Raw genomic sequence first — 19,346 nt, forward strand, 5'->3', positions numbered from 1 at the left:
TTCTAATTACTTTAAAAATAACAGGTCCCACAAAGGTTTAAACCAAAGAGACAAGTTTGCAGCTTTTGATATTGGTCCCAAGGCACATAGACAGTTAGGTGGACTTCCTTCCAGATAGTATATCATATACATTTTAACAGCCTTTCCTGTATAATTTTTGTGGTTGACTTTAAGTAAAGGTGGAAATACTACCAGTCATCGTCACTGACTTCATCCTCTTACTGGAGACTTTGTTTTGAAGTTCCGTCTATGTGCAGAAGCAAAATTACGAATGGCATTTCGAAGAGTTGCGTTCCCCTCAGAGATATCAGAAGAATTGATGACCGAATGCAATGCCCGATTATATGCTGCAAATGAAGGTTTGCACAACAATGAATAAAGTTAGACTCTAGACAGCTCTCCTACTTCTTTTTCCTATTGGCACTGCTTCATTACCCAAAATGCCACAGGCACTCATTCCAGCCACTGAATAAATATTTATTGAGTGCTGACAAAAGAGGCTAACCCTCTGTGAGGAAAGAACGGAGATTATAGAAAATGGCAACAAGTGAAGTTGTAGTAAAAAGTGCTTCCACACCACAGGCATATATACAATGTCACCCCAATAGGAAGATGAATATAAACGAACAGCTAGGGAACCCCGGAAAGCTGTGAGAAGCTGTACCGTTTCAAGTGGGCTTTTGAGGGATAAACAGGAGGAAAGAAAAAAAGCACTATAGGTAGAGAGCTAAGTGTATGAGATACAAAAAGTATAAGAGGAAGTTTGATGAGGCTGGAGTGTGGCCTGAGACTAGGGAGAAGTATATAAAATGTCATGCATTTCATACTGTCATAAGAAGCTTTAAAGTAACTCATAGGACCGATAAATTCATATCACACAGATGAAGCATTTTGAATGTCAAATATTTCAATGTTTATGTTTATGAGGCTGACAGAGCCTTGACAAATCAATACTTACTGCTGGGCAGGAAACACGAGTAATTACAGAAAGGACTCCCTCAATCGTCTCTGTCTGCGGCTCTTTTTTTTTTTCCGGAGCTGGGGACCGAACCCAGGGCCTTACCACTGAGCTAAATCCCCAACCCCCTGCCTGCGGCTCTTGATAGAGCTTCCCATCCTAGTTGGTGTCCCCAGCAAAACTGACAGTATAATATGGATATATGCTTTTAAGTCTGTATTAGACGGCATTAAAGTATGGCGATAACAGACTCCTAATTTAGCCATAAAGGACACACTTTTTTTTTTTTTTTTTCCCCTCAAGACACGCTCTCTCTGTGTAGCTTTGGCAGTCCTGGAACTCATTCTGTAGACCAGATTGGCCTGAAACTCAAAGAGATCCATCTAACTCTGCCTCCCTCCAAGTTCTGAGTTTAAAGGCATGTGCACTATACTGCCCAGCGAGGACAGACTCTTAAAGTGTTCAATTAAGGGGAAATCTGGAAACTAAGTCTTCTTCTTTTTTTTTTTTTTAAAGATTTATTTATTATAGATGAGTACACTGTAGCTGTCCTCAGACACACCAGAAAACGGCATCAGATCTCATTACAGATGGTTGTGAGCTACCATGTGGTTGCTGGGATTTGAACTCAGGACCTCTGGAAGAGCAGTCAGTGCTCTTAACCGCTGAGCCATCTCTCCAGCCCGAATCTAAGTATTCTTATATTCAGTGTAATGAGCTGGAAACGCTTCTCCATCATAAGCAGGACCAGTGAGAAATGAAATTAAAATAATTTTCACTGTCTCATATATTTGTTCTCTAAAGGTATAAATAAAATTCTCTTAATTATACGTAGATGTTTGATTTTAATTGTTATTGCGACTTAACTATTCCTTAAGGACTTACCTCTATAGTTTTTATAGAAAATGCAATTGTTGGCACAGGTGTCAGGATGAGCATCCCAAAAATCAGGACCACAACAGCACAGCGGAGGTAAAGTGATATTATAAAGCTTCATTTTCTCCTGGACCTGGGCTCGTAAAGCTTCTACATATCTATGGAAATACAGTGCAGTCAGGTAAGTCAACTATTAGGAGAATAATATGCATATACCTGATTTTATAGCCATATTTCTCTCCTCTGTACCTCTAGTTTTCCTGTGGGACATGGCACTAGGAAAATATGGTACGAGTCCCAACAGGTCCGAGTCAATCATTGAAACGAGGAGCAGTATGAGAAGGCATACAGTGTCTCTGACTTTGTATTTTTTGAGACAAGATTTCTCTGTATACTTCTGGCTGTCCTGGAACTCAGAGATGTGCTTGCCTCTGCCCTCTGAGTACTGAGATTAAAGGCATGGGCCACCATCACCAGGCTAAAGCAAGCCTGTTGAGGAATATGAGAAAACCTACTTTCTACTAGGTCTCTTCCAGATCCAGAATTTCCTGCAGAACGTTAAGTCACCTTACATATTCTTTCTCTCTCTGTTGCTGTTTTTCTCTGGCTCCTTTTATTTCTTGCAGCTGTAACTGAGCTAACACATCACTTATGTTCTCTTCTGAACAAGGTTCTTCAGGACAGTTCACTCTTAGGAGTCTCTGCTCTTCAGCGTAGCGCTCTTGTTCTTTCCTTTTCTTAATTCTGAAAACAAAACAAAACAGAATTAGAATTTTCTAAAACTGTTATTTAAAATTAGCTTCCTGATCCAAGTAACTCAAGAAATGCCCTCAAAATATGAGAATTGCAAAATCAGTTCATCAATCTAAGAGCATCTTCAGAAAGCATTCATGTTGGCTGACGTGAGTTTATCTTCTAATCGCCTATATAAATCCATTCTCAAAGGGAAATGAGAACTTGTCAGTAAAACATTTAATATAAGAATCCCAGCATAAGGGGTTGGGGATTTAGCTCAGTGGTAGAGCGCTTGCCTAGGAAGCGCAAGGCCCTGGGTTTGGTCCCCAGCTCCAAAAAAAAGAACCAAAAAAAAAAAAAAAAAAAAAAAAAAAAAGAATCCCAGCATAAAAACAGGCTCAGGCTAAAAGTACATATGCCACTACCAAAATGGTGTAACAGGCCAGGTTTGTCCTCATACCAAAGAAACTTAAAATGCATATAAGGCCAGGTAGTACTGACTCTTGACTTTAATCCCAGCACTAGGGAGGCAGAGGGATCTCTGAGCTTGAGGCCAGCCTGGTCTACAGAGCTAGTTCTAGAGTAGCCAAGGCTATATACAGAAACCCTGTCTCCAGAAAATGAAAAAGAAAGAAGCAAGTAAGATAAAATAGCAGAAATAACAGCTTTCAAGACACTGACATCAACTAGGAAAACACAGTAGTCCCTAATAGATGAGAAATAGAAAAGTAATTGCTATCATTGCCAAACAGTTAGTGCCTTCAATGTTTCTAGACAACAGCACTGGGGAAATTCAAATGTAACCTGGTTAATTCCCCGAATAAAACACATTTGTAACAGCAATACATTTGCCAACCAAAAGGTCAAAAATAAATCATAATGTTAGATATTGTCTTAGCTAGAATGTCTACTGTTGTGATAAACACCATGACCAAAATCAACTTGAGGAAGAAGGGTCTATGTTTTATCTTACAAAGTCACAGTCCACCAATGAGAGAAGTCAGGGCAGGAACTCAGGGCAATAACTGGAGACAGGAATCAAAGCAGAAGTCATGGAGGAATGCTACTTACTGACTTTCTCCTATCTTGCTTAGACTGTTTTCTTATATAACTCAGGCCCACCTGTCCACAGACTACAGTGAGTTGGCCCCTCCCACATTCATCATTAATTAAGAAAATATGTCAAAGACTTGCATACAGGCCAGTCTTAACATAGGCATTTTCTCAATTAAGAGTCCCTTTCCTGGGATATGTTTGTGTCATGTAGAAATGACCTCTCCCCACCAAAACAAAACCCTAACCAGTACAAATATCCAATCAACATACGGTGATTTGAATGAGAATTGTCCCTATAGGCTCATAGATTTGAATGCTGGTCACCGGGTAGTGGAACTATTTTGAAAGGACTAAGGGGTGTGGTCTTGTTGGAGAAATGTGCCACTGAGAGTGGGCTTTGAGGTTCCAAAAGTCCTATACTGGGCATCACAGTGCACACCTTTACTCCTAGCACTTGAAAGGCAGAGGCAGGGTTGGGGATTTAGCTCAGTGGTAGAGCGCTTGCCTAGCAAGCGCAAGGCCCTGGGTTCGGTCCCCAGCTCCGGAAAAAAAAAAAAAAAAAGAAAGGCAGAGGCAAGTGGATTTCTCTGAGTTTGAGGCTAGTCTAGACTAAAGAGTGAGTTCTAGAACAGCAAGGGCAATGTAAAGAAATCCTGTCTCCTAAAACTGCCAAAATAAATTATAGATAGATAGATAGATAGATAGATAGATAGATAGATAGATAGATAGATAAACAGACAGACAGATAAACAGACAGATACATAAAAGCCCATGCCAAGTCCAGCGTGAGTAAGTCTGTCTCTGTCTCCCTCCTTCTCCTTCTCCCTCTCCCTGTCTCTACCCCACTACGGATCAGGACTCAGAACTCTCAGCTTCTGCTCCAGTGCCTGCCTGCATAATGCTGCGGTCCCTTCCATGATGATAATCAAGTAAACTTTGGAAACTGTAAGCCAGCCCCAATGAAATACTTTCCTTTATAAGAGTCACCACAGTCTTGTGTCTCTCCACAGCAATAGAACAGTGACTAAGACACAAGTATGCAAAGGAGGCAGGGAGAGAACACATAATGAGTAGAATCATCAAACAAGATCAACTACAACCGGACTGTTGGGTTAGAATTACACAGAAGAACATTTACATAGTCACTACAGAAATATTATGTATGTTCAAAAATAAAGATCATCTGGGCATGGCGGCATAGATACATCTCAGCATTCAAGAAGCTGAAGTGTGAGGATGATGCCAAGTTTGAAGCTAGCCTGATCTACATAGTGAGTTCCAGGTCAGACTCCATTACACAGTGAGACCCTACATTGCACAAGTTACATGAAAAAGATGGAAGTCAATCTTCCAGGGCTGAAAGCTACAGTTTCTGAGTAAAAGAGACAGTGAACATGACTTTGTCAATACAATTTTGTCAGAGATGCAAATCTGAAAACAAAGATAGAAACACTAAGGTATATCACAGCAAAAGGAACGCAAATGAAAGAGCATAGAATTATTCAGATCGAAAGTCAGGTAAAGAAATCCAAGAGCCATTTATGCAAAGATGAAATACAAATGGCACCATTCACCATACCAAGGAAATGCAAGCCAAAGTTACAAAATAAAATAAAATTAAACAAATCTAGCCAGGCTACTGGCGCACTAGCACTTGGGAGGTGGAGTCAGGTGGATCTCTGAGTTTGAGCCCAGCCTGACCTACAACATAGTGAGTTCCTGAACAGCCAGAGCTATGCAAAAAGACCCTGTTTTAAAACAAATAACAAAAAGATCATCTAACATCCATCAGAATAGTTACCACTTAAGAAAAAAAAAAGTAGCTGAGGGCACCTCAGTTGGTAGAGTGCTTGCTTAGCACTCAGGAAGCCTTGTGTCCATCATGTAAAATTGGCTGTGGTATGTTCCTAGTTCTGTAATCCTAATGTCTAAGGGACAGAGGTAGGGGGCTCAAGAGTTCAAAGCGAGAGCGAGAGCGAGAGAGCAAGAGAGCGAGAGAGAGAGAGAGATAGAGAGAGAAACAAGGTAGGCTTGGTAGTGCCTATCTGTAACCCCAGCTTCCTGAGAAACTTAGGAAAGTGGAACAGACATTCAGGTCCAGCCTAGGCAGAGAAAATCTTCTTGTGCAGTTCTTAATGGGATTCAAATGACAGGCCACTATGGAAAACAATTTGAAGTCTTTTTAAAAAATAAAAGCATGAAGCTGGAAAGATGCCTCAGAGGGCAAGGCACATTGGCTTTTCTTCCAGGGGATCCATGACCCATTCCTACCATTGACATGGTGGCTAACAACTCCATTTACAGGGAATCTGACATTTTCTTCTGGTCCCTTGGGTATAGTATGTACATGTTGTGCATACATACATACATACATACATACATACATACATACATGTAAAACACTCATATACACTAAATGAATAAATAAAAACTTAAAAATAAAATAATTTTAAAGGATATACTATACCTGAGTAAAAGAAAGCATATATATGTAAATATATAAGGTATAGGTCATATACATGTGTATATGATATCAGTGCCAGTGTATATTTCAGAGCAAAGAAAATGATAGATAAAAAAGGAGATCTAAAAATGTGAATGCTTCACTCCTTCGTTAAAAGGGGAACAAGAATACCCTTGGCAGGGAATAGAGAGGCAAAGATTAAAACAGACACAGAAGGAACACCCATTCAGAGCCTGCCCCACATGGGGCCCATACATATACAGCCATCCAATTAGACAAGATGGATGAAGCAAAGAAGTGCAGGCCGACAGGAGCCAGATGTAGATCTCTCCTGAGAGACACAGCCAGAATACAGCAAACACAGGCGAATGCCAGCAGCAAACCACTGAACTGAGAATAGGACCCCCGTTGAAGGAATCAGAGAAAGAACTGGAAGAGGTTGAAGGGGCTCGAGACCCCATATGTACAACAATGCCAAGCAACCAGAGCTTCCAGGGACTAAGCCACTACCTAAAGACTATACATGGACTGACCCTGGACTCTGACCCCATAGGTAGCAGTGAATATCCTAGTAAGAGCACCAGTGGAAGGGGAAGCCCTGGGTCCTGCTAAGACTGAACCCCCAGTGAACTAGACTGTTGGGGGGAGGGCGGCAATGGGGGGAGGAGGGGAGGGGAACTCCCATAAAGAAGGGGAGGGGGGAGGGGGGAGGGGGATGTTTGCCCAGAAACTGGGAAAGGGAATAACACAATAACACTCGAAATGTATATAAGAAATACTCAAGTTAATAAATAAAAAAAAAAAAAGGAGATCTACCATACACTTTTCCCATACACTGCTTCATTACATAAGTCTGACTGCCCTAGAACTTAAGATATGGACCACAGTGGCCTTGAATTTACACAGTTCCACTTGCCTCTGCCGCACAATTAAAGCTATTGGTATTAAACATCACAATGGGCCTATATCCCGAACATTTTTAAACCTAAGAGTAGACATTAAAATATATGTAGGGTTTAGGATATAGTTCAGTGGTAAAGGGCTTGCATAGTACGCATGAGACCCTGGGGTAAATCCACAGTCCCACACATAAAGAAATATATTTTGGGATCTGAAGAGATGGCTCAGCAGTTAAGAGCACTGGTTGCTCTTCCAGAGGATGTAAATATAATTCCTCACACCCACAAAATGGTTCCCAAAAATCTGTAAGTCTAGTTCCAGGGAATCTAAAATATTCTGGCCTCCTTGGACATTAAATATACAAGTGGTACACAGATACATATGCAAGCAAAACACCTAATATATAAAATATTTTTAAATTTTATGTTTATGTTTTAAATGTGTATATAAATATATATGACTATGCATACACATATACGGTAAAAATTCATAGAACTATAAAAAATATTAAAAAATTAAAATATATGCAAAAATTAGAGACCTTAATTACTGACAGAAGAAGTCAGAAAAAAAAGATACAGTAGAGTCTATGAACCAACCTAATTGACATTTATAAAAATATTGTAAGATATTGAGAGTAATATCTATTTTTCTACTACGAAGGTCTTGAACTTGAAAGCTTTACCAAGATAGACAATACTCTAGACCGACAGTTACAATCCCTGTGTGGGGGTCAAACAATCCTTTCACAGGGGTCACCTAAGACCATTGGAAAATACAGATATTTATATTACAATTCATAACACTAGCAAAATTACAGTTATAAAGTGACAACAAAAATAACTTTATGGTTGGAGTCACCACGACGTGAGGAACTGTATTAAAGCATCACAGTGTTAGGAAGGGTGAGAACCACTGCCTTAGACTATAAAACAAATGTCAACCAATTCAAAAAGATTCAAGTAACACACAGCATATTTTTTGATATGATCAAATAGAAATAAATTAATACTTAAAAACAGACAAACATTTACAAAACCAAATATATTTGGGAACTACATGATATACTTCTAAATAACTCATGATCAAAAAGAAGTGGCAATTAGGAGGAATTTTTAACTGAGTGAAATGATATACCAGATAAATCCAGTTAAAGAATATTTTAATAGGAGACTGGAGAGATTATCAGGGTATAAGAGTAATGGCTGCTCTTCCAGAGGACCCATTTGAATTTCTAGCAGCATCCACATGGCAGCTTATAATTGTCTATAATTCCAGTTTCGGGGATCTGATGCCCTTTCTTTCTTTGACACCAGGAACACACATGGCACATAGACGTACTTGCAAAAAAGTATCCATACACATAAAATAAGATTTTTAAAAAAGTACACAGTAGTAAATTTTTAGCATTAAATACATATATTAGAAAAATAAAAAGGTCCTCAGATCAAAGACCTTAGCTTCCACCTGAAGAAATTTACAAAGAGAAAAATCAAACTCAAGATAAGTATAAGAAAAGAGTATAAGTATAAGAAATAAGTATAAGAAAAGGAAATAATAGAGATCTGAAATAAACTGACGAGTGGAAAACAAAAATAATAAAAATAAACTGAAATGAAACTTCTCTGATAACTGTTGAGTCAGTCTGTGAGAGAAAAGATACAAATTATTAATATACAAATAAAATGATATCATTACAGAGTCTACTGAAATATTGAAAGCTCGGGACAATTTTGTGCCAATAAGTCTGACAACTTTGGTGAAGTTACACTGTGAAAGGTATACATTACTTACAGTCATTTAGTAGCAAGAATGGAATTATAGCTAAGAAGTTTTTCACAATGAGAAGTTCAGAGTCACAAGCAAATTCTACCAAAGGCTTCAGAAAACAAGCAAGCCAGCTGTCAGTCATCCAACAAGACTGAAGAAGGGACAGTACTTCCCCACTTGTTCCCTAGCATTAGCATTGGCCTCAAGGCCAAACAAAGCTCCAGATATCAGGAAAACAAAAGCACAAGTTAGTACCTCTCAACACACATAGAATGAAGTAATATATTTTATCTATTTTCTTTTCTGGAGCTGAGGACTGAACACAAGGCCTTGTGCTTACTAGGTAAGCATGACACTACTGAACCACCACAACCACCACCACCACCACCACCACCACCACCACCACCACCACCACCACCCGTCTATTTTGTCTATTTCTGGTCTATTATGACATTGTTTTGAAATTTCCATTTATGGTTATTGACAGCATATAAGAGCTTTAAATACCAATATGCGCTGCAACCTCACTAAACTTCTTTTCAAATTCCAGTGGGTTTTTACAAAATGATCATGTCATTTTCAAATAAAGGCAGCTTTATTCCTTTGTTTAAATTAGATTGTTTTATTTCTTTTCCTTGCTAAGCTGCACCAACGAGAACTTACTTTCAGTATGACTTGAATAGATGTGACAAGAATGGGCAGCATCTGATTTGGGAAGAAAGCATTTAGTCTTTGATATGAAATACATTAGCAGGAAAGTTTACCAAAATCTTTCCAGTTTTTGAAAAGGTTTTTTTTTTTTTTTTTTTTTTTTTTGGTTCTTTTTTTTTTTTTCGGAGCTGGGGATCGAACCCAGGGCCTTGCGCTTCCTAGGCAAGCGCTCTACCACTGAGCTAAATCCCCAACCCCGAAAGGGTTTTAAATAATGTAGCTTTACTCCCTCTCTTGCTTCATCCCTTCTATTGTATTAAATCAAATTCTGGTCCTGGGGTACAACCCACTCGGTAATAAATATGTTGCCCTCTTAATATGCTGTTTGATTCTCTTTGCTCAGAATGCTGATAGAAGTGTGAGCAGTAAACCTGTGCGCATAATGCCTCAGGTGGACATAAAGGAGTGGATATAATAAATTCTACTGGGAATGGAACTAGAGGCAATTCATACTCCATTCCTACAAATAATCTGTCTCTGTTTTTTTCATGTCCTGTGACTATGCAAGGCCAAACTTAAAGGATACATTTTCTAGACTGGATCCACTTCTTATCTGTGGCTTTTCTTTGCTTGCAGTAATACTGATACAACCACTTTGAAAAACAGTTTGGCAGCTTCTTTTAAGACTGAAGCACACACCTATGTCATTTGCCAGGTACTTAGTCAAGACAAGGCATACTATAAGCATACTAAAGCTTGCTTACACATTTCATTGGAGCTTTAAGACCAAGTCAATGCCGGTTTACAAAGCTTCAAAGTATGAGATGACTACTTGGTTAGGGGCTGAAGCTCCTTTTCCAACCTGAAACTCCTCAGAGACTTAAGGAGTCTACTTTGCTTGTGTTCTAAATGGAACAAAACCTAAATGACAAACATCCATACAAATGTTTACTGGAGAGAAATTTTGTGACAGGCTCCATGTGTTGCAGGATGGCCTGGAATTCCCTATGTAGTTTCCTTTCTGTTGCTGTGATAAAAGTATCTGGTCCCTTGTTAATGAGAAAAGACTTTATTTTGTCTTACATTTCCAAGTCACAGTCCATCATAAAGGGAAGTCAAGGCAGGAAGTCAACCCGGAACCTAATTATCAGAAACTATGAGGAATGCAGCTCGTCGGCCTGCTTACCTGGCTCACTCTTAGCTAGCCTTTTATACAGCTCAGGCTACGTGCCTGAGGGACAAGTGCCACCCATAGTGGGCTGGGCCTGCCTACATCAATTAATAATCACAATTCCTCATAGATACACCCACAGACCAACCTGATCCAGGCAAATCTTCAATTAAGGCTTCTTTCAAAGAAGTCCAGGATGTGTCGAGATGACATTAACTAAGGCTAACCAGGATGCAAGGGATGACTTCTGGCACCCTTGTTTTTTCCTGAGTGCTAGAGTCACAGGTGTGTACTATCTCACAGTTTCTGTAGTGCTGCAGATCAGACCCATAGGGAGGGTGTGTGTGTGTGTGTGTGTGTGTGTGTGTGTGTGTGTGTGTGTGTGTGTACTATCTCACAGTTTCTGTAGTGCTGCAGATCAGACCCATTGGGAGAGGGGTGGGTGTGTGTGTGTGTGTGTGTGTGTGTGTGTGTGTGTGTACTATCTCACAGTTTCTGTAGTGCTGCAGATCAGACCCATTGGGAGAGGGGTGTGTGTGTGTGTGTGTGTGTGTGTGTGTGTGTGTGTGTACTATCTCACAGTTTCTGTAGTGCTGCAGATCAGACCCATAGGGAGAGGTGTGTGTGTGTGTGTGTGTGTGTGTGTGTGTGTGTGTGTACTATCTCACAGTTTCTGTAGTGCTGCAGATCAGACCCATAGGGAGAGGTGTGTGTGTGTGCGCGCACATGCTAGGCAAGCAGTCTATATCCCTAGGTGAGCTATATCCCTAGCTAGTCACTGTAAGTTTAAGCTTACTGTTGAGAAGTACCTCTTTGGGAAAACCACAAAAAGCTCTTCTGAAAAAAAAAAAAAGAGTAATCTTGAATCCCCAAAGCCTCTGTTGGACATACATGAAGAGACCACTGTTGCTTCCATACTTCCTATGGATAGATAGATCTAATGGATCTGGGCAAAGTAAACTTTAAGTGTTCTGGAAAGGATTCATTGCCAGTAAGAATCATTCTTTAGAAGACCAAATAAAGTGTTGTTAAGGATCTTGGCTGAGGTTGATGCCCAGCTTTACAGTTGGCATTTAGGGATCCAAAATTTAAGTGCAGAAAATAGCTATAGATTGCAGAAAAAAAAAAAAAACTTGAAAACTAGAATTTGAAGTGAAGCATAAAGCTCTGCCAACTTCTGACAGACTTGTTGCAAATGACCAGGAGTTACAATCAAGAGGTGAACAAAGGACACAGTGTCTTGGTAAAGAAATCATCTGCTTAAACTGCTGTGAACACAGTTGAGACGAAGGACTTACAACATTATAAGAACTTAGTTCATGAAGCAGCAGCAGGTTTAAGAAGACCTTGCTTGTTTGTTTTTCCCAGGATCTTATTATATGGCTTAGTCAGGGCTCTAACTCGCAGTTCTCTCTACCTCCTCCAGGTACAATTCTCCCCTCCTCTACTAATTTCTTGGTACCAGACATCAGGCCAAGGGACATGCACAAACTAGGTAATCACTCTTCAACTCAGCTAAGCAACAGTCCGAGTCCTTGGCTCCATATGTGAAAGTATTACTGTGGGAAAATGCTATCAAATAGTACCATGTACCAAGAGATATATATTTCATAAAAAGAAGAGTCAGTTAATGGTACTGTTATCTTACTGTAAGAAACTATTATCCAGGTATCTGCAGAAGACCAAGGCTAGTCTGAGCTCCACAGCAAGTTCTACCCCAGCTTGGACTACAAAGTGAGTAAGAGACCCTGTCTCAAAATAAAAATAAAAGTAAAAAAGAAAAATTGCCTTGGAGCATTGGAATGGCTCAGTAACTATCACTCTGATAAGTCAGCAGCTATTCACACAAGAATGGGAGATTTAACAAATAAAAAGATTACAATTTGTTACTCGGGTGATTGTCAACATTTACTAAAAAAAGAATTTATTTGAGGCATGGTCTCACTCACTATGTAGCAGAAAATAGCTATAGATTGCACACAAAAAAAAAAAAAAAAACCTTGAAAACTAGAATTTGAAGTGAAGCGTAAAGCTCTGCCAACTTCTGACAGACTTGTTGCAAATGACCAGGAGTTACTCTAGATGGCCTAGAACTCACTATGTAGAACAAGATGGCCTCCAGTCACAGAGATCTTGCCTCTGTCTTCCTAGTGTTAGGATTAAAAACATGTCACTGTTCCATGTAATCAAGTATTTTAAATGAAAGTGTGTGTGTGTGTGTGTGTGTGTGTGTGTGTGTGTGTGTGTGTGTGTGTGTGTATGTATGTATGTATATTAGAGTGAGCCTGAGACAACTTTCACCAGGCCCTGGAGACCCTGTTGGGGAGCAAGCTCTAGACAACCACCAGTCCAGCACCCCGCAGGCCCTAGGCAGCACACCATGTCTAACACGAACCCTGCCAGATAACCTCTACCTGGGGCCGTGCAGTCTGGGCAGGGAATGCGCCCTAGCCGATCCAGTCCAGTGTGGGGTGGGTGGAAATGGGGAATAGAAAAGATGGGGATGTCAGTGGGGTGGGTTACTGTGAGAGAGTCAGCCCTGCCACTTGTCTGCCATGCAACTACAGTGTCGAGAGGAATGCCCTCTCCTACTCTCACTTCCTGCCATATTCCACAGGCCAGAGAACTGGCCCCACGGCCATGAGAGCAAAAGACCTTGCCCTACCCCTCATGGGCTGCAGCACTCAGGAAAGAGCACTCTATATCTTGATTGGGCAACACAGTAGAACTGACTCTGGTGGTTGGGGATGGTTGTGGGTGAGCCAGTCACTCTGACAGTATAAGACGAGACCTGGCCTGATGGTTTGGACACGGGTGAGCCAGCACCAAGTACACGAAAGCTGGCTCTGTCCTTTGGTGGCTGCAACATTGGTTGAACTAGGCAGGGCAGTGTGGAAAGTGTGCCCTGGAAGTGTGGGTGCAGGAGAGCAGGCGAGCTAACCAGCTCAGATATCTCCCAGGCTCAGATTCAGTGCTTTGTGTTGGCCTAGTCCAACATGTACCCTATCTATGAACTGATGGAGCTCATGAAGAGGTCAGTCCTAGAGATCCAAAACTACAGGATCTCCATGACACAGGGCAACACCAGGGTATCTGAGAGGAATACCATGAGATTCCGGTATTGACAGTGTAGCAGAAGCCAAAGGCCTCAAACCAGACCAATGACTCATTGCAAGTGTGGACAAAAGGGTATACTATGGGACACACTGTGACACACTATAGCTATCATGTGATGGTTTGCTTATGTTCAGTTCAGGGAGTGGCACTATTAGAAGGTGTGGCCCTGTTGGAATAGGTATGGCACTGTATGTGTGGGCTGTAAGACCCTCATCCTAGCTGCCTGGAAGTCAGCCTTCCTCTAACAGCCTTTAGGTGAAGATGAACTTTCAGTTTTGCCTGCACCATGCCTGCCTGGATGCTTCCATACTCTTGCCTTGATAACAGACTGAACCTCTGAACTTGTAAACCAGGCCCAATTAAATGTTGTCCTTATAATTGTTGCCTTGGTCATGGTGTCTGTTCATAGCAGTAAAACTCTAACTAATATAGAAGTTGGTACCAGGAGTGGGGTATTGTGATAAGCCTGACCATACTTTTGTTTGGAAGAATGTGGATTTTGGGACTTTGGATTTGGAAAGCAGTGGAATACTTTAAATGGGGTTTAATGGGCTATCCTAGTAGGAATATGGAAGACTATGTTACTGAGAGTGGTCTGAATTGTGTGGACTTGGCCCAAGAGGTTTCAGTGTAGATTTTCAATATGTGGCCCAGAGACTGTTTTTGTGGTAATTTGGTGAAGAATTAGGCTACTTTTGCCCTTGTCTGAAGAGTCTACCTGAGGCTAAGGTAAAGAGATTTATATTAATTACACTGACAAAGGAAATCTCAAAAAAGCCCAGCAGAGACTGTTCTCTGGTCAAGTCTCAGGAAGAGCATCATAAACAAGCATAGCAAGCTAAGAAAAAAAATATAAAATATATGGTTCGAGTATTAAAGGGGCACCAGGAAGTGAAATGGAGCTGAATCCACTGTTCCAGGATATTAAATTGAATTATGGAGTAATGACTTTGTGGTAAGATTCCACCCAGCTAAATTTAGGTCCAGGTATGGTCGTACAAGCCTTTAATCCCAGGAGGCAAAGACAAGCAGATCTCTGAGTTCAAGTCCAGCCTAGAACAGAACAAGTTCTAAGTAAAGAAAAACTGAAATCCAGGTTTGGTGGCCCACCTTAGGAGATGGGCATGCAGATCTCTGAATTCAAAGTCAATCTACAGAGCAAGTTCCAGGACAGCCAAGCTTCGGCAGTCAAGGAACTGGAAAACAGAAAGCTGATGGTAATGTAATAGAACAAGGGGGCTATGCTCCTGCCCCAGGAGGCAGCAGAACTTGGCAGCTTTGGCCACCTGGCTCCGGCTTGAGTCCAGAATAAAAATGACTACTGAGAAAAATGATGCTAGTTAGCTGGAGCTGAGAAATTAGTGGTGATTAAGAGGAGACCAGCATCACTGAGGTTAAATCTTCTGGGAAGTGTTCTCTGAGAGCACAAAGAAGCTGTTTTCCAAAGACAGCTAAATGTGCTGCAGCTACATTTGGTAATGTGTAAGAGTCACCCAGGTGGTACTGGTTTTGAAGGTATGAAGGGGTCATGAAGAGCAGCTGAGGCTGGGCACTGTGAGAGGCCATGGAAGGCCATTGGTGAAGGTACAGCCCAGGACTGAAGGGGTCATGCAAAGGAGTTGAGGCTTGGCACCATGAAGAGAGCCTGTGAGAGGCTATTGGTGAAGCCTAGTTGCAGTGGAAGACTGCAGTATACTGGAAATGCCAGTATCATGGTATAGTCACCAAGAACTATAACGATAATGGATCAACTTGAGCTTAGAGTGCTACAGAGGGCAGAGCTGGAGAAGTGAAGCCAGCCCTTTGGAGGCTCCCAGAAGATCATGTGGATCTCAGACATTGAAACAAGAAGCTGTAACATTAAAGTTGCCTTGGAGAACCCAAGATGTTTGAGATACCAGAGCCTTGGGCTATCTGCAGAGAAAAGCTGTTAAAAGGAAGTGGAACCAGCCCAGGAGAAAGAAGTTTGTTGCAGTGAACAAAGATGAAAAGGGAGTTGGAGAACTGAAGGCCACGTTGACATCAGACATGGAGATGCAGAGTTTGGAGTCTGCCCAGCTGGTTTCCTGTCTTATTGGGGATTACAGTTAAGTGGTTGGATAGACCTCAAAAGAGACCTTGAACTTTGGACTTTTTTTTAACACTGTTGAGACTGCTATAGGCTTTTGAAATTATACTAAACCTATTTTTCATTATGCTATGTTTGGGTATGGCCCCCACAGACTCATGTTTGAACAAGCCTAGGGGAACAAGGGAGTGGCACTATTAGAAGGTATGGCCCTGTTGGAATAGATATGGCACTGTACGTGTGGGCTATAAGACCCTCATCCTAGCTGCCTGGAAGTCAGTATTCTGATAGCAGCCTTCAGTAGAAGATGTAGAACTCTCAGCTCCTCCTGCACCATGCCTGCCTGGATGCTGCCATGTTCCTGCTTTGATGATAATGGACTGAGCCTCTGAAGCTGTAAGCCAGCCCCAATTAAATGTTGTTCTTATAAGAGTTGCCTTGGTCATGGTGTCTGTTCATAGCAGTAAAATCCTAACTAAGATATAGCACAAGACTTTTTTCTTCTTTTGAGAGGGGAGATTGCAAGGATGGAGGGTGGGTACACAGCAAAAGGGAGATGAGTGGGATTGGGGTGCAAGATGTGAAATTCACAAAAACCAATAAAATGTTTAAAAAGTGTATATATTATATATTTTTAGATATGATGCTATTACACATTTACTAGGTTATGTTATAGTATAAAGATAACTTTTATATGTAGTGGGAATACAATTCAAGTGGCTTTCTTTTGTGATATTCACTTTATTGCAGTGGTTTGGGAACCAAACCCATAGTATCTCCAAAGTATGCTGGAATATAACTCTAAAAATTGCTAACCAGTCCACTAAAAAACCAGACTAGTATTGCCTGGGTTAGAGGAGAGTATAGAAGGATGCCAAGGGGCATGACAAAAGTTCTAGGGAAGTCAGATGACCTAGTTAGGGTTACTATTGCTGTGACCTTGATCAAAAAGCAATTTGGTTTATTAGGCTTACTCTTCCACAGCATAGCCCAGCACTAAAGGAAGACAGGATAGGAACTGAAGTAGGGCTGGAACCCAGAGGCAGAAGCTGATGCAGAGGCCACAGAGGTTGCTGATCACTGGTTTGCTCCGCCTGCTTTCTTATTGAACCCTGGACTATTAGTACAGGGATGGCATCACCCACAACAGTATGGGCTCTCCCTCATTAACCACTAATTAAGAAAATTCCCTACAGCCAGATCACAGGGAGACACTTTTTCAGTAGTGGTTCCCTCCTTTCAGATGACTCTAGCCTGTGTCAAGTTGACATAAAACTAGCCAGCACAACAGGTATGTTTACTGTTATGACACTGGTGGTGTTTTGTATATTATATATTTCAAAACTTACCAACTTTTGGTGCTGGGGAGCTGGCCCAGTCACTAAAGTGTTGGCCATACCAGCACGAGGGTCTTAATTTGGATTTTCAGCACCCAAGAAAAAGGCAGGTGCAGTGGCACATGTCTGCCATCCCAGTACTGGCAAAGCAGAGACAGGCAGATCTTTGCAGGCTGCTGGTCAGCGAGTCTAGCTGAAATGCTAAACTCCAGGTTCAGCAAAAGGCCCTTTCTCAAAAAATAAGGTAAAAACTGATTAAGAGCGTACACTTATTGTACCCTCTAGGCTATAAGTACATGTGTGCACATGCACACATAAAATATGTATACACACATACAAAAACACTTTATCAACTTTTATACTGTCAGTACACTTTACACACATCAATAAATTATATCTAATTAAATCTCCAATTATAACTAGAGAGGAAATAAGCAGTGAGTACAAATTTCCTGCAAAGCCCTGAGTTCAATCCCCCAGAATAAAATGGGAAAAAAAAAAAAGTCAGGGCTAGAACTCATAAATACAAGTTCTCCAGGTCATCTGCTAAAAATTACTTGACAGCAAATAAGATTATCATCTGAAAAGTAGTGTAGAGCAAAATCACACTTTTCCAAAGACTTATTTATTCTATTTTATGTGTTCAATGTTCTGCCTGCAGGGTATCAGATCCTCTGGAGCTGGGGTGGTTGTGAGCTCCAGAGGATTAATGCCTCCATTTGATTAGATCAAGTTCTAGACATCGTTCTACAAGAACGAAAAGATCAGGCACCAGAAAAACAGGCACAGATGTTGTCAGTGTTGAGCCAATTCATCCATACTCTGACTGGTTGCAAGCCACTGGCAGGACAGAGAAACACACCCACTTTACACAAGGGCTTCTCAACTGCCTTCTCACATTTGTTGCATTTTCTGAGCTACCCCTGTAAACCTAAGCTGAGTATTCCCCAAAGCACATAAAAACTGATTTTATGATATGACTGAAACTGCAGTACAACATACAGGGGTAATAGGGCAGAGGTGTGAAATCTCATTATTGCAACCTGGGCACAGGGAATCTCTTTATACCAGGAAAGACAAGCTTTAAAGGCATGAGGAATGTGAGACAGGGGTTGTAGAAAGCCCAGCACAAGCACATACATAACCACACCGACTTTATATGCCGAGTTCAGCATATGCGAAGGAATGAGGAAAAGACCAAAAACACGCTACATGACACGTGAGGCCAGGATAGCAGTGGCTTTGGGCTGGGATCTAGCATAAAGAACAGTTTGGTTTGGTTTGGTGTTTTTTGGTTTTATTCTTTTTGGTTTTGTTTTGTTATGTCTTATTTTTCGAGACAGGGTTTCTCTATATAACTAGCTGTCTTGGCTGGTCTCCAACTCGGAAAGATCTGCCTGCCCTGCCTCCTGAGTCCTGGGATTAAAGGCATAATTTTTCACTTAAAATATTTCTTTTTATTTTATGTGTATGGGTGTTTTGTCTATGCTTGCCTATGCACCATATGTGTGTGGTGCCCACCAAGACCAGAATATGGCATTAGATCCCCTGGAACTGAAGTTACAGATGGCTGTCAACCACCATGTTGGTCCTGGGAATCAAATCTGGATCCTCTAAAGAACAGTTAGTGCTCTTACTGCTCAGTCGTCTCTCCAGCCCTGCTCACTACTTTATTTTACTGTGAACTATGCTATGGTGACCCAAACTTTTGAGTGTGGTTAAAACTGCTGTATCTGCAACATCATGATGGCCACCCAAGTATCCCTCGCCAATTCTGCTCAGTAATGATTCATCTTGGACAGCTTGACTGAACTGAGAACACATAGGGCACTAGCAAAACATTCTTTGCTGTGCTGACAAATAGGTGTGCCTACTAGTGGGTTTCCAGAGGCCATTGACCAAATAACTTTTCAAAAAACAGCCAGTTAAGAAACACTTTGAGGACATTCATATTTGTTAAGGTCAGTAATGAAGCAGAGTGAGATTTTCAATGATGAAATATGAAAAAGAAAAGAACAGCATATATTCAAAATGCATGTTAATTTGGGCACTATAAGCAGCAGCATAACAACTTCATATGAAGTTCTTTCTGACTAGGGTGACTCTTTATTTGTGCTGACATTTTAGGTACTGCTAACAAGACAGAATTGATGGCATTAACTCCCTGCCTCCACTTAGAAGCCCTTCTCCTCAACTTCCAGCCTCCAGTTCTATACTTCTTCACCTACTCTGAAATAGCTAAT

General features: G+C 41.0%; 1 protein-coding gene and 1 non-coding gene across 7 annotated transcripts in view; both read right to left on the bottom strand.

Annotated features, from left to right (window-relative positions):
* Positions 1 to 19,346, bottom strand: part of Ccdc15 (coiled-coil domain containing 15) — a 92,345-nt gene that overhangs the window by 23,713 nt on the left and 49,286 nt on the right. For 5 of the 6 annotated variants that reach the window (XM_006242815.5, XM_017596006.3, XM_017596005.3 and 2 more), the window contains 3 exon segments: positions 2,402 to 2,578; positions 1,844 to 1,992; positions 193 to 347 (listed from right to left, as the gene is read on the bottom strand). In XM_006242815.5, the coding sequence (XP_006242877.2) occupies positions 211 to 347; positions 1,844 to 1,992; positions 2,402 to 2,578 (463 nt within the window). In that variant the 3' untranslated portion in view covers positions 193 to 210. 6 annotated transcript variants of the gene reach the window in all.
* Trnap-agg64 (transfer RNA proline (anticodon AGG) 64) lies at positions 9,591 to 9,671 on the bottom strand. Its single transcript has one exon. It is a non-coding gene; the product is annotated as a tRNA-Pro (tRNA).

The sequence above is a fragment of the Rattus norvegicus genome, chromosome 8, assembly GCF_036323735.1.
Source record: "Rattus norvegicus strain BN/NHsdMcwi chromosome 8, GRCr8, whole genome shotgun sequence".
Lineage (NCBI taxonomy): Eukaryota > Metazoa > Chordata > Mammalia > Rodentia > Muridae > Rattus > Rattus norvegicus.